Genomic DNA, 14,713 nt, shown 5'->3' with positions numbered 1-14,713 from the left:
AAGGCTCCAGTGCTCAGGTCCTGCTGACAGGGTCCCAGTCTTGCTTGCACATGAGAAAGAGAGGGTTGCCTTTGTCTGGGGATGGGCGGACACTGTGCTCCTTGCGTCTTTTCCAGCTCTGCACTCTCATGAGCCAGTGTGGTGTAGTGGTTAAGAACTTCCCTGCTCCTCCACATGCAGCCAGGGCCTTGCAGAGCCAGGCAGAGGCCCAGGCCAGGTAGATAATGTGCCCCCCCTTTTACCTTGGGGATAACTGAAGTCCTATAAAGAAGTAAGTATATTGTTATGTACTGAGTTGAAAAGGATCCAAAATGCAGCAGTCTGATTGGTCCTAGAACAATAGGATTCAGAATGCAGCAGTCTGATTGGTCCTAGAACAATAGGGTCCAGAATGCAGCAGTCTGATTGGTCCTAGAACAATAGGATCCAGAGTGCAGCAGTCTGATTGGTCCTAGAACAATAGGTTCCAGAATGCAGCAGTCTGATTGGTCCTAGAACAATAGGGTCCAGAATGCAGCAGTCTGATTGGTCCTAGAACAATAGGCTCCAGAATGCAGCAGTCTGATTGGTCCTAGAAGAATAGGATTCAGAATGCAGCAGTCTGATTGGCCCACAGGAGCCACCCAATCCAGATCCAGGTGGAACTGAATCCGCAACCTGATTGGCCTACAGGTGAATCCCGCAAATAGCCAATCACGTGGGGCCCATTGTGTAAATAACATATATAAAGCAGACATTCTGGGGGAACTTCCATTCCTCCTCACCACTATAAGCTGAATAAATAGCATGAAATCCACTCTCGACTCCGAGTATATTTCATACACAAAAGTTATGCTGACGAACCATTTTATTTTAAGATGTGAACCGTATCTGCATATAAAGACAAAATGGAAAATATAGATAAATATGCTGACCGAGGCCCCCTTTGGAATCGGAGGCCCGGGCCAAGTGGCCCATATGCCCCCCCCTCGTCTGGGCCTGCCAGCAGCTGCTGGGTGAACTTGGGCCAGTCACACTCTCTGAAGTCTCTCAGCCCCACTCACCTCACAAGGTGTCTGTTGTGGGGGAGGAAGGGAAAGGAGAATGTGAGCCGCTTTGGGACTCCTTAAAGGGAGTGAAAGGCGGGATATCAAATCCAAACTCCTCTTCTAACTCTTCTTCTTCTCTGAACCTCTCCTTTCTCGCCCTTGCTCTGCCCCAGAATGACCATCCTGCCGCCTCTGGAGAAGCTGAAGGTTGTCTTGCAGAAGATCAGCCAGTTCCACGCCAAATTCACCCAGGAATATTCTCAGCTCCAGCTGCTGGGCAGCAGCCAGAAGACAGCAGAGAAGCAGGGGCATTAGGGCGGGGGCTCTTGCCCAAATCTCCTCCCTGCCTTCATGCCACTGCCAGTGGGACTCCCAACCCAGAAGGCACGGTCTGAAACTAGGATCAACTCTGCTCTCCAGAGAGCAGCCTCTGCCGCACTTCAGAGCCCCTCTTAATAGCTCGTTCCCATAGACAAGGCCTCAGTGTACTGGGAGGGGGAATGGGCACAACCCTGTCTCAGCTCCCAGGGACCTGGTACCCCCTTGGCTCACGGTGCCATCTCTGCCATGCCTCCTCAGAGAGAAGAGCCTTTGCAGCTTCCCAGTCTGGCTTCTCTGCCCTCTAGATGGACAAGAGGGTGGGTGGCAGAGAAGGGGCGGCAGTGGGGTGTCTCTTGGGTGAGCAGAATGAGCAGTGGGGCAGGTGTCAAGGCCCCCAAAGTCACCTTCCGCCTGGACTTTGAGCCCTGATGTAGACCTGACACAATTCCCTCTGTGAACGGAGGGGGTGGGATAGCTGAGGGTCTATTAAAGCCCCCATGATGAACCAGAGCCGCCTCCGGACTGTCACTGGGGGGCTTTCCAGACTGCTGCCATTTTAGGGTGGGATTCGGTCCTGTGCCGGCAAATCCTGGTTGAAAAACTGGAGTGGATTTGGTGCTTCTGCCCTCCCAAGAAAAGCTTGTCTTTTTGCAGGAAGGGAAGTGGTGGGGAAATGGTGTGGAGCGTGGGAGAACCCTTGCTTGGTGCAACATCATTTAACTTCCCTGCATTCCTGGGGCAGACAAAGTGGAACCAAGGCTCAGTCAGTGGGGTTTCTGCAGAAGGGATTCAAGAGCGGACTGGGCATTTATTGAGGTCTGCAAAGTTCAATCAATCAAACCATTATTGCATTAGCATACAGCCATAGCAAGGATAAGACAAAAAATGCTAGAGAACAAGCAACCAATCAAAATTCAAAGCGATATTACTGGCGTTATGACATTTAAATTACCCTAAGACAATAATGTAAAGATTTAATTGCCAGCACCGGGAATCTAAAATGTGGATGTATATAAAGCATATAATGGCCCAAAGTAGGCTCGGCACATTAGGTTAAAAGGTAGTAAAAAGAATAAAACAGGTCCAGGTCTAGGACACACTACCCAGTCAGAGTAGCCCTGAGTTTCAAAGCCTGCACTATGAAGATTGCCACCCCACGTGAAATTTGGGGATTTGCGTCCACAAGAAGCGATTTCAAACAGTCTTCCTTAGATGTGATGGTGGACGGGATCAAGAGGAGGAGCTTAGTTCTTATTAGCTCATAAATAGGGCAGTAGAAAAAGAAATGTATGAAGTCCTCTACTTCATTCATTGTGCATGGACATAGACGCTGAGTAATAGGGGTCTTAGAGTAAATCCCCTGCAGGAAGGCCGTGGGTATAGAATGGAAGCGGGCCATGGTAAACGCTCTTCTCAATTTGGGCTCTGTCAGGTCTATCAAGTAGTTGGCAAGTGATCTTACCACTTTCACTTTAGGGAGCCACATGGAGAGGCGAGCTGTGGTGGACTGTGCCCGGTCCATGGCCTCGTCTCTTGTAAGAATCCAGGCCCGGATTTTATGTTGGTCCCAAGATGACCAATCAACTTTTAATAAGCCTTTTGTGGTTAGGAAAGTGATGAGAAATGTACACATAAACATACCCTGTGACCTCCAGGGATAGGGCGGTGTCAGGTGATGGTGTGGTTGCCTTCCCTGGAAGGCAGTCAGCGGCAGCAGGGCAGGCTCCTTGCCCTGACAAGAGACCTGCTGGCAGTTCCTGCGGGGCTTTGTCCGGCAATGGGAGCATGGCGTCTGAACAGAGGCTGAATCCCTAAGAGCCTGCTTGGAGCCCAAGGCCTGTTGCTCAGCACCCCTGGAAATAGGCAGGCTCCTCTTCCCCTCCACCTTCCAGGCTGGGCCTGATTCTGTCTAGGGAGCCTCAGCTCGGTTGAAAGTGGCAAGGTCTCCACCAGCCCTGCTCTGAAAGAGCGGTCTGCTCCTGCTGCTCTCTCCCCCCAACCCCACCTGTGGTTTCCTGCTTTCCATGCAGAAGGCCGTAGGAATGGTTCAAGCGTCTCCACGCAGGGTTGGGAAAGCACTCCTTGAATCCTGGAGAGCCACGGCTGTTCAGATTGAGCAAGGCAGGTGTCAGGTGGTGGTGTGGTTGCTCAAGAGCAAACAGGCAAGACTCCGACCTGTCTTTTCCAGGCTTTATTCTTAGTGCAAAACTATTTACAGTGGTGCCTCGCAAGACGAAATTAATCCGTTCCGTGAGTCTCTTCGTCTTGTGGTTTTTTCGTCTTGCGAAGCACGGCTATTAGCGGCTTAGCGGCTATTAGCGGCTATTAGCGGCTTAGCGGCTATTAACCGCTTAGGGGCTATTAACGGCTTAGCGGCTTTAAGAAAAAGGAAACAAACCCGCAAGAACTTGCAAGACATTTCGTCTTGCGAAGCAAGCCCATAGGGAAATTCGTCTTGCGAAGCACCTCAAAAAACAAAAAACCCTTTTGTCTAGCGGGTTTTTCGTCTTGCGAGGCATTCGTCTTGCGGGGCACCACTGTACAGTGAAGAGCGTCGCAAGTTCATGTCTGGCTCAGTCGTTAGCAGAATCTGGGAGTGGGCGGTCCTTGTACCTCCCCCAGCATAACGGTCACTTGACCCCCAACCTCCTCCTCCCCTCCCTGCGCCGAAACCTACTGCGCAGGGTGGGCGCTGGCAAAGGGGTACCTCCCTCCCCTCTGGCTTGCTCAGGGTCGGTGTTGAGGCTCTCCCTAGCATCCTCTGGACCCACACCTCCTCCCCACTGGAGGTGGGGCTTTCCTCCTGGCCAGAGGAGGAACTGCTTCGCAAGACTTTCGGAGGTTCCCTATAACACAACTGCCCTTCCAACTCTCGCCTCTGAGCTGATGGCTGTCCGTTGACAGGCAGTATAATAATAATAATAATAATAATAATAATAATAATAATAATATGAGGGTGAATACTCAGTAAGCAGGTTGCCTTGAGGAATCCTAGCCTGGAAGGGGGATCTCCCCTTCTGGCCACTGGCATTTGAAAGCATTTTCTCTCTCCAACGGTAGATTCAGAGTGTAGACATCTGGCTTAATAGCCATTGATAACCTGCTTCTCTGTGAATTTTGTCAGTTTCTTTTAAAGACGTCTCAGTGGCCCTCCCTGCCTCTTGTGAAAGGGAGTTCCACAGTTTGCTCTGCCTGAATAAGTCCTTCCTTCTATCCTGAATCTTCTCACATTCCGCTTTATTGGATATATAAAAAGGTAAAGGGACCCCTGACTATTAGGTCCAGTCGTGACCGACTCTGGGGTTGTGGCGCTCATCCCGCTTTATTGGCTGAGGGAGCTGGCATACAGCTTCCGGGTCATGTGGCCAGCAGGACTAAGCCGCTTCGGGCGAACCAGAGCAGCGCACGGAAACACCGTTTACCTTCCCACCAGAGCGGTACCTATTTATCTACTTGCACTTTGACGTGCTTTCGAACTGCTAGGTTGGCAGGAGCAGGGACCGAGCAACGGGAGCTCACCCCACCGCGGGGATTCGAACCGCCAACCTTCTGATCGGCAAGCCCTAAGCTCTGTGGTTTAACCCACAGCACCACCCGCATCCCTTTATTGGATATATAAGTGGCTTAAATTGATGGCACAGCTTATACTGGGAAGAAGAAGACGGAAATACATTCTGTTTTTCCCTAACACATTCCATTTTTCTTTTGTCACGGAACCCAAGGTGTGGTAAGAATTCACCTCTATGCCATGTTGTTCGTTTCCCAGGTGAGGAACAACCACCTTTTGTTTTTGTTTTTTCAAATGCTTTTTATTGATTTTTCATTTCACACAAACAAATCAAATACAATAATGTTCCATAATCATATACCCACTTTCCTTCTCAATGCTCTGCCAAAGCACTGACTTCCCTCCCTCCCTCCAGCAGGTTCTCTTACTCCAATTCCCTTTCGACAGTTTCTTAATAATAATAATAATAACCACGTCATAAGATTTATTTCAGTCCTGCTAGAGTCTTCAGACTTCTACAGTTATTACTTATATACTCCACAAGTTTACTCCACTCTCTTTGGAACTTGGTTTCCTCCTGGATGCGGATCCTGTAGGTCAGTTTTGCTAATTCCACAATTCCTCTAATTCGACCACCTTCGTCTGCCACTCCTCCACTGTTGCTAGCTCCTGTACTTTCCATTTTGGGGCTAACACGGTTCTAGCAGCAGTCGTAGCATACATAAATAATCTTTGGCCTATTTTTTCCGTTTCCTCTCCCATCAAGCCGGAACAACCACTTTTTGAATAAACTACGGAACCAAGGAAGCTGTTTCCAAGTCCAGCGTCCAGATTTAGGGACCCAGTGTTTATTATAGCTATGGCACTAGGGCAGAGCTCACTCAACGTGCCAGTTGAGAAAGGTTGATATACCGTTGCCAGGGGCTCAGGAGCAGAGGCGCAGGGGAGAGAGGAAATGGAGAGCGAGGGGGAGGAATCTGAGGGCAGCGGAGGGCAGAATGACAGTGACCCGAGAGATTCCATGAGCCTCTCCAGTGAATCAGAAGATTCCCAGAAGGGGGCGCCGATGGCCAGGGCAAGGGGGGTCCCAGGGGGGACACACCAGAAGCAGGGGGCCAGCGGAGACTCCCAAAGCAGTAGCTGGAGATCAGGACCAGCTTCCTCACCAGAGCGCAGTGGGGGGGAAGAGTCCCATGTGTCAGGGCCAGCGTCTCCCCCAGCAAGCAGGGAGGAGGAGTCAGGCCCAGCTAGCGTTCCCGAAGAGGGGAGCAGCGACAGGAGCAGCATAACGGTCAGAAGGAAGGTGGCAGGCTGGGCGCGCTCGCCAAGTTCAAATGTGCAGGCGAGCGGGACAGCAGGAAGCCCGGATTGGGAACCAGGTCCTAAAGCCCGCCGGAGGGAGGGGGAGGACTCGGGAGAGTCAGCGTCAGAAGAGTCTAGAAAGGGGAAAACCCCGGCGGACAGGCGGACCCAGAGGAAAAGGGAGCAGAGGAAGAGGTGGAGCACGGCTAGGGTCTTGAACTGGTGTCTGGGGGGAGGAGACTCAGACGGAGCTTCGGCGGTCTAGGTTCAAGACGTAGAGCTGCGCGCCGTGGCTGTAAATGAGAGACTGAACTTTAATAAAGACTATTTAATATAACAACGGACTGGCGTTGGTCCTCTGTGAGCTGGGACCTGAGGCAGCTTTGACAACCGTATTTTTTGCTCTATAAGACGCGCCAGTCCATAAGATTCACCGAGTTTTGGGAAGAGGAAAACAGAAATTAAAAAATTCGGAATCCCATAAGCCAGGACAGCCAGCGGGATCGCTGCGCAGCGATCCCGCTGGCTGTCCTGGCTTATGGGATATCCGCGCGCAGCCTCTCCCGGCAAGGGGAGTCTTCATCCCCTGCCTGGGAGAGGCTGCACACAGCTAAGGCTCCCTCAAGAGCCGTGCTCCCTTTAAAGAGCGCGCGGAGGGTGTGTGCGGCTCTTGGGGGCTTTTGCGGGATGTGGAGCCACACGCTAAGCCAGAAGCCAGGACAGCAAGTGGGATCGCTCCTTACAGAGCTCCACAGAGAACTTCATGAAAAGCTTCTAGCCATCTTCATTCAGGGCCATAGAACAGCCTATCGGAATGTGAGCAATATTTCTACATCTGCCTTGATTATCTTCAATAAATCTATGTACAAGGGCTTTGTGGCGTTTTGTTAATACTATCCAGAAAGAGAGAGGAATCTCCAGACAGAACACCCGCTATGTTATTCTGTGGAACGTGTGTGTGTTCTTGAACACCCCGAAACGTAAAGGAGTGATAGAAGCAGCCATTTCCCAATACCTCTGGATATTTCAGTCGTTTTCAGAAGAAATTGGGCCACCGTCTCTGAGCACTGCATGAACTCAGCATTTATCACTTCCTATAAAAAGAAAAGCAGAAAAGAGGAGTGTGTCTCACCCCAAATGAGGCCAGGGTAAAAGCAACTGCAATATTTTAAGACAGAATATTTATTGATTTATTTCCTAACATTTATGCACCACTTACCACATTTTTCGCTCTATAAGACGCACCAGACCACAAGACGCACCTAGTTTTTGGAGGAGGAAAACAAGGGAAAAAATATTCTGAATATCAGAAGCCAGAACAGCAAGAGGGATCTCTGCGCAGTGAAAGCAGCGATCCCTCTTGCTGTTCTGGCTTCTGGGATAGCTGCGCAGCCTGCATTCGCTCCACACACACACACATTTCCCCTTACTTTTTAGGAGGGAAAAAGTGAGTCTTATAGAGCAAAAAATATGGTAATTGTAAAAAAAAAACCCTAAAGCAGTTGACAAAGAAAAGAAAACAATAAGATTGTTAGTAAAAACTGCAAACCCCCAAACTTTTAAAAATATTCGAAGCATAGAACTGATAAAACTAAAAACCATACGAAAACACACAAACGTTTGAAACATCTGGGCTGGCTTGTTTTAAAAAAGTTTAAAATTTTCAGCATGCATCAAAAAGAGTACAGTCAAGAGGCAGGGAGTTCCATAGCACAGGTGCTGTCCAGTTAAGATGGCAGCCAAGAGGAAAGAAGAAGAGGTGAAGCTGTGTGGGTTGCCAGCACCTGGGGCTGTGCGGAGGGAGGGTGAGGGTGATGGATGGAGTATTCATGCGCATTCAAGTCGGTATCATCCGGGGGATTGCAGACACAGAGTTAAGAAGAGCCATTCTGCTGTCTAACAATTTTGCTCCCGGGGCAACAGCCCCTGTGGCCCCCACAATGTACCACTGGTGTCCGCACCAGGGCATTCATGCAGACATGGGCAACTGTTTCCTTGTATGAAAAGGCATTCCGGGGGGGGGGGGGAGAGACGTGAATCTATCACTCCAAGCAGGATGAAAGTCTATTACTTCTTTTCCTTGCCTGCCTGTTGTGCCAGGAAGAGCAAAAATGTTGTAGTTGTTGTTGTTTGGCTGTTTTGTGCAAGAGCATGTTCTGCACAAAGGGACTACATATGAATCTGGTGTGTGGGGAGCTCTGGGCTGCCACTTGGATGAGGAGGATGTTGTCTAAAGTTCACAAAACGAGACACCAGCCGCTTCAAATCTGCAGTGGGCAAGCTCTCTGTTAACTCTGTCCAAAGGTGCCCAACAGACAATGTGACATCGCTGCTGTGTCCACACTGGGGCATAAATACATGTTCCTGTGGGTCACGGCTTCCGCTGGGCACTTTTGATTCATGCCTCCCAAATCCACCTCCCTCTTTCCTGTCCCCACTGGTGGGCAGTGCTGGGGGGGAGGTCCTCACACTCTTTGGGGCCCCCTCTCTGCCCTGCGTGCCACGGCGCCAGCCAGGATGAGGTTTGAGTGGCAGGATTTGTCCCAGGACGACGTTCCCAGTGGGGTGGGTGTGAGCAGCTGGGCCAAACATCTCCCCCACCTGAGCACTGGGGGGGGGGGGGGCTATCAGTGTTTTTAATAACCAACAGACAAAGAAATAAGTCACTGCTGAGGGGCAGCCCCAGTTGTGATGCCCAAAGAGGTTATGGTGATGCGTCCACAGCTGCTCCCATTGGCTGGGGGCTGTCTATGATGTCACAAAGGCACCTGTCAGTTGCCTGGCTATAAAGGTGGGCCTCTCCCTCTTCCCAGCCCAGACCTCAGTGGGCAGCAGCTGTGGCACTCAGCTCTGGGGGGTCTCCTTCCTCATGGATGCAAAATGGCAGGAGGAAGGAGGCACTCATCCGACAATGGGATGCTGAGGAACAGGCAGAAGGCAAGTTCGCTTGCTGGGTGGGATCGCAGCTTGAAGGCAGCTAATTTCCCCAGTCAGAAGCTGGCTGGTGTCTGGCAACGGACCTGGCAGAAGCCGGCAGGTGTTGGTGGCTGGTGGAGTTTGCAGTCAGAAGCCAGCGGGTGCCGTAAGGTGCTGCAGATGTCAGCTGGCTGAAGATCACCTTTGGAAGTCAGTTGGCGGAAGCTGTGTGGATATTCGTGACTTGAAGCTGTGTGTGTGTGTGTGTGTGTGTGAGAGAGAGAGAGAGAGAGAGAGAGAGAGAGAGAGAATACAGAGCGGCTGGTGAGTGAATGCGCCCACAGACATTCTTCACAGGATGGCAGATGGCGTGTGTCTGCGAGTGCAAATGGGAGGTTGCGAATGGTGTGTGTCTGCGTGTGTGAATGGGAGCATTCGGACGTGGTCCAGGTAAGTAGTGCTTGTGGCTGGGAAATACGTGCTCAGGGGGTGGCAGATGCCATCCTCTGGGCGCAGGGTGAGTGGAACCAGTGGATATTCATGGGCAGAAACCAGTGGAAGTTGACCAGGATGTCCGGGGTGAAGTTGCCAGGCAGCAGCTAGTGGAGGGTCTGGCTGAGGCTGCTGGACAGAGGCCATCCCACTCAACGTGTTGTTTGCCTTTCAGGAAGCCGGTGAGGTTTTCCCCGAGACCGATTGTGAAAGTAATGAAGAGAGCAGCAGGACTGAAGCATGGCAGTTTATTTTCCTAAATAAAGGCCTTTTTAAAAAAAGCAAAACTGTGTCTGACTGGTTTCATATAAAACAAATGCAATGCTACATTTCTAAATGCATACATGTTTCAAGTAATAATAAAAATATAATAAAATTTTATTTATATCCCGCTCTCCCCAGGCGAAGTCGGGCTCAGAGAGGCTAACAACAGTAAAAGTAACAGTTTACATAAAATCACCATCAATTAATTTAAATACATTCTAAAATCAATTCATTCTAAAATCAATTCAGAATCAAATTCATGGCAACCATTGGACTAGAGTTCTATGAGGATCACCAAAGGAGGGGGTCAGACTGTGCCTTGGCCAAAGGCCTGGTGGAACAGCTCTGTCTTGCAGGCCCTACGGAAAGATGTCAAGTCCCGCTGGGCCCTAGTCTCTTGGGACCATCAAATCGGGGCCACAGCCAAAAAAGCCCTGGCTCTGGTTGAGGCCAGCCTAACCTCCCTGTGGCCCGGGACCTCCAAGATGTTTTTATTTGAAGACCGTAAGTAGTGTTCTTTCTTGCCCCCTCCCATGGGGGATTGTGCAGCTGTTTCTGTAGTTGCCAATGGCTACGATGATGTCAAAGTGTAATGGCTACGATGATGCTAAAGTTTCTGTGATGTCACAAACAGACATGGATCGCTGAAAGGAGAAACAGGAGGGATAGGGATAGAAAGACAGGGTGAGAAAGTATGGAGAACCAGATGGCTTTAAAAGAAGACTGGACAAATTCATGGATTCAGTGGGTGCCAGAAGGTGCTGCAGATGTCAGCTGGTTGAAGGTCACCATTGGAAGTCAGTTGGCAGAAGCTGTGTGGATATTCATGGCCTGAAGCTGGTGTGTTTGTGTGTGTTTATGAATGGAGAGCGGCTGGTGAGCGAATGCGTCCACAGACATTCTTCCTGGGATGGCGTGTGTCTGTGTGTGCGAACAGGAGCCTTTGGACGCGGTCAAGGTGAGCAGTCCTTGTGTCTGGGAAATGCATGTTCCGTATGTTAAGTCTGCAAGCTGTGCATATTCTGTCAACAACATATAGAAGAAGAGAACAAGAAGAACATATGTTTGAAGAAGACTGGAAAACGTTGACTGAATATATGGGGAATAACTATGTACACATTTCTCGTTGACACTATGCCTGACCTGACACATGTTGACCAGCTGATAATTGTGGTTTGATACTGATCCACTTTCCCCTTCTCCTACTTCCCTTTCCGTGCCTCCAGCTTCCCCCTTACTTTTCCGGCTCTCCTGGGGCACCCCCAGAATGACCTTCCTCTTCTGCAGGGGTGAAACGAGGCTTTCTTTCACCCGGGTCAAAGACTCAGTTTGGCACCCCTCACACACACATTATATTATTATTATTATTATTATTAGTAGTAGTAGTAGTAGTAGTAGTAGTAGTTGAAGAAGAAGAAAATGTGATAATGATCAGGCGCATACCAGTGAGTAAGCCCTATTGAACTCAATGAGACTTCTTAGTAGTAAAGGCTTGCACTTTAAGGCTCTAAAGAACAAAACAAACAAAACAAAACAAAAAACAAAAAACAAAACAAAACAAAACAAAACAATAAATACTCCACAGGTTTCCTTGAAAAATTACTGGCTGCTGAACCAAGAAGAGCTCTCGGACCCAGGGATATTAATTGGTAGACAATGCAATCAAAATATGGGTCAAGCAAAAGTGTGGTGCACCCTAAGTTATGTCTATTAATTTAAATGATAGCTCTGAGTAAAACCTAGTTGGCTACCATGAAGTATTATGTTATGTGGTCATGTAAAAAGGTCTCAGCATAAAGAAGCAAATCTGAATGTGAATTAGATTTGCAGTACAGACTGCCTTAATTCACCTTCCTGCCCTGGCGTTTACCATATTTTTTCATGTATAACACACACACTCTGTATAAGACGCCCCCTATTTTGGGGGACTCCAAATGGAGAAAATGGGGGAAAATTGTATCCATGTATAAGACGACCCACAAATTTGAACCTATTTTTAAAATAAAAAAACCTAGTTTTATACACGGAAAAGTACGGTATCTCTTGAGGCTATCAGGCAACCTTTTCTCTTGGGCCCAGAGTCCTCGGCTCCCTTGGCCAGAGCAGCTGCCCCTTTAGACATCTCTGACAGTCGCTCAGCCAAGCAGGGAGCTTCAGATCAGGAATGCTGTCCTGCCAACCTCACGGTTCAGGCAAGAGACCACAAGAGCATAAAATTCAAATCTTTCATACATTTTCCCTACATAGAATCATAGAATTTGGGAGCTGGGTCATCTCAAGGAAAGCATCTATGGCAGATGTCCATCCAACCTCTGCTTAGAAGTCTCCAGAGGAGGAGCGTCCACATGTTACATGTCTGCAGTTACACTGGCTCCGTGTTTATTCATTCTTGCCCCCTCTTATCTTCTCAGCAGTTTCTAATCAGCGCCATGCTCTCGCCAACTGAACGGTCTCCTGCCCCCCTTCAACCTTTTGCCTTCGTTTCCAGGTTCCCCATTTTAAGGGCCACCCAACCACAGATTTAATCACACATCTACCACACCTCACTGACTTCCCCAAACTTACTCAACCGCATACTCTTTAATATGTAACATTAGCATGCTAATGCAAGTGTTGCCATTTTTTTCGTAATTTTCCAGAACTCTCTCTTTCTCTCTCCCGCTCACTCCGTTTCCATGCTGACTAGGACTGAACAGGAACGCATGGGCTATGCAGAATTAGATAAATTAACAGGAAAGGTTTGAAACCTGCGGGACCAGAGATTCTTAGAAGACTGGAGTATATATGTGAACTATTTGAAAAATAATTGTAATGAACAGATTATGCTAGTAGGACTGCAAGAGGTTCTGTAAGGAGGACTATTTGAAATATTGCAAGAAGGACTACGAGGAGAGTTATTAGTTAAGAGTAATAGAGAAATTAAGAAATGCAGAATAAGTGATAAAGAATGAACAATCATCAGAGGAGTTGACAAAAATCTAAAATATTGTATAAGATAAGAAGTTATATGATTGTTGGAAATGATATGTTTAAAAAACCCCAATAAAAATGTGTGTATGCGTGCGTGTGTATAAAAGGACTGAACAGGAACGCTTTTGTGCCACTCATGTTCCCCCGACACGGCCATTTGAGGAAGCGCATGGACCTCTCTGGCCAACAAAGCCCTTGATTACTCTGAAGGCCTCCTCTCCGCATTCCTGGCTGGCTCTGAGACCACCTTTCCCATCTTCCTACTCTTCCTGGTGCTACCAGGGGGGCAGACCCCGATGGCTCCAGCACGACCCCCTTCCTCCTGGCAGGAGGTCACTCACCTGGACTTGGCGGCTGGTCCAGACACTCCTGGAAGGGGATTCCCAGAGCTGCAGGCCTGAACTGCCAGGGGTTGGGAAGAGTTGCAAGAAGGGAGCTTGTCTGTGGGTCAGGCACCCAAATCGTGTCTTTCCCCCCAACACACACACAGGGAGAACTCCTATTTCTCCCCAAACCAATGACCTAGAAGCTGCTCTTCTGACGGTGAAAACTTGAGTCATCTTTCTCTATGGGGTGGTCATATTTTACAACAACAACATCATAGCTCGCCGGATCAGGCCCATCTAGTCCAGCATCCTGTTGTCAAAGGGGCTGAAGAGTTGCCAGTGAGCAAGCAGGATTTTAGCACCAGGAGGGGCAGAACTAGATGTCCACAAATGTGGCCACCGCCAAGGGCACACCCCCCCCACAGGGTTGCCGAAATCATGCTACTCTGCCTGAACTTTCTTCCGTTTGTCCTGAATCATTTGGGGGGTTTTGATGATTGCAGAGGTATTGCTCAAGACCTGTTTATCAGTGGTGTGCAAGGCTTACTTGGGCAAACCTAGCCTTGTGTAAGACTTCAGTGTTGAACTTTTTAAATAAAATGGAAATGTCTCCCCGTGCCCCACCCCCAAAGCACAAGGTGTCCGTTTTGCCCACTGCGAATCATGAAAACTTTTGCTCAGAATTCGCTAGGGACTAGGGCCTTGGTAGCCCTGGTCAGTTTTGGTGTATGATGTAGGTTTAGCAGGCTCAGTCAGCTGCATCTGTGTGGGTGGAATGGATAAGAAGAGGCTTGCAAACCAGTCGTCTTGTCAGGCAATGGCTTTGGCTGACCAGTTAAGAACCATGATTAGCCTAATCAAAGAATCGTAGAGTTGAGGGGTCATTTAGTCCAACTGCAATGCCGGAATGCAGTTGCTCTGTGCCATGGAACAGATGGGTTCCTCCATCTGGTTTATTTCCACATAGAAATCACTACCCACCAGTGAGCTTGACCTTGACACCAGGAAAGGTCCAAGAACAGATAATTCAACAGTCAGTCTATGAGAACTTTTTTGATGGAGTAACAAGCTTGGTAGATCAGGGGAATGCTGTGGACATAGCGTCTCTTGATTTCAGTAAGTTCTTTTGACAAAGTCCTCCATGATATTCTTGTGAGGAAGCTGGTAAAATGTGGGTTGAACAAGGTAACTGTTGGGTGGATGTGTAGCTGGTTGGCGGATTGAACCCAAAGAGGACTCCTTAATGGTTCCTTGTCATCCTGGGGCAAAGGGACAAGTGGGGTGCCTGAAAATCACCAGCCCAAAGGAGAGCCTGGACTGGTGACCAGCACAAACCCCTTTCCCCCTCTGGCTCTTTTTTCCTCGGATCAAAAGTCTCCAGGAGGTCACCATCGGTGAGCTGCACTTGACCAACCCTGTTCAGGGAAGTTTTTAGTGTGCGATGTTTCCTAAATTGAGCCACCACAAATTTAGGAAAGAGGCAGAATACCAGACAGAGCTGAAGTTGATGCATCAAATGGTGAGGAGTTGTGCAACTTCACCAAAAGTGTCAACACCCAGAATGTCAAAAGCAGAATTAAAGCAAT

The 14,713-nt window shown here is 48.9% G+C and overlaps 1 protein-coding gene across 6 annotated transcripts in view; it reads left to right on the top strand.

Moving 5' to 3' along the window:
- Nucleotides 1-1,857, top strand: part of GPT (glutamic--pyruvic transaminase) — a 36,000-nt gene extending 34,143 nt beyond the window's left edge. For all 6 annotated transcript variants that reach the window (XM_077932666.1, XM_077932663.1, XM_077932665.1 and 3 more), the window contains one exon: nucleotides 1,202-1,857. In XM_077932666.1, the coding sequence (XP_077788792.1) occupies nucleotides 1,202-1,343 (142 nt within the window). In that variant the 3' untranslated portion in view covers nucleotides 1,344-1,857. The remainder of the gene's footprint in view (nucleotides 1-1,201) is intronic.
- Nucleotides 1,858-14,713: the final 12,856 nt, after the last annotated feature.

This window comes from Podarcis muralis, chromosome 8 (assembly GCF_964188315.1).
Source record: "Podarcis muralis chromosome 8, rPodMur119.hap1.1, whole genome shotgun sequence".
NCBI classification, from domain to species: Eukaryota; Metazoa; Chordata; class Lepidosauria; order Squamata; family Lacertidae; genus Podarcis; species Podarcis muralis.
Note: the sequence above shows the minus strand (reverse complement) of the source record. Positions and strands in the feature narration are given on the sequence as shown.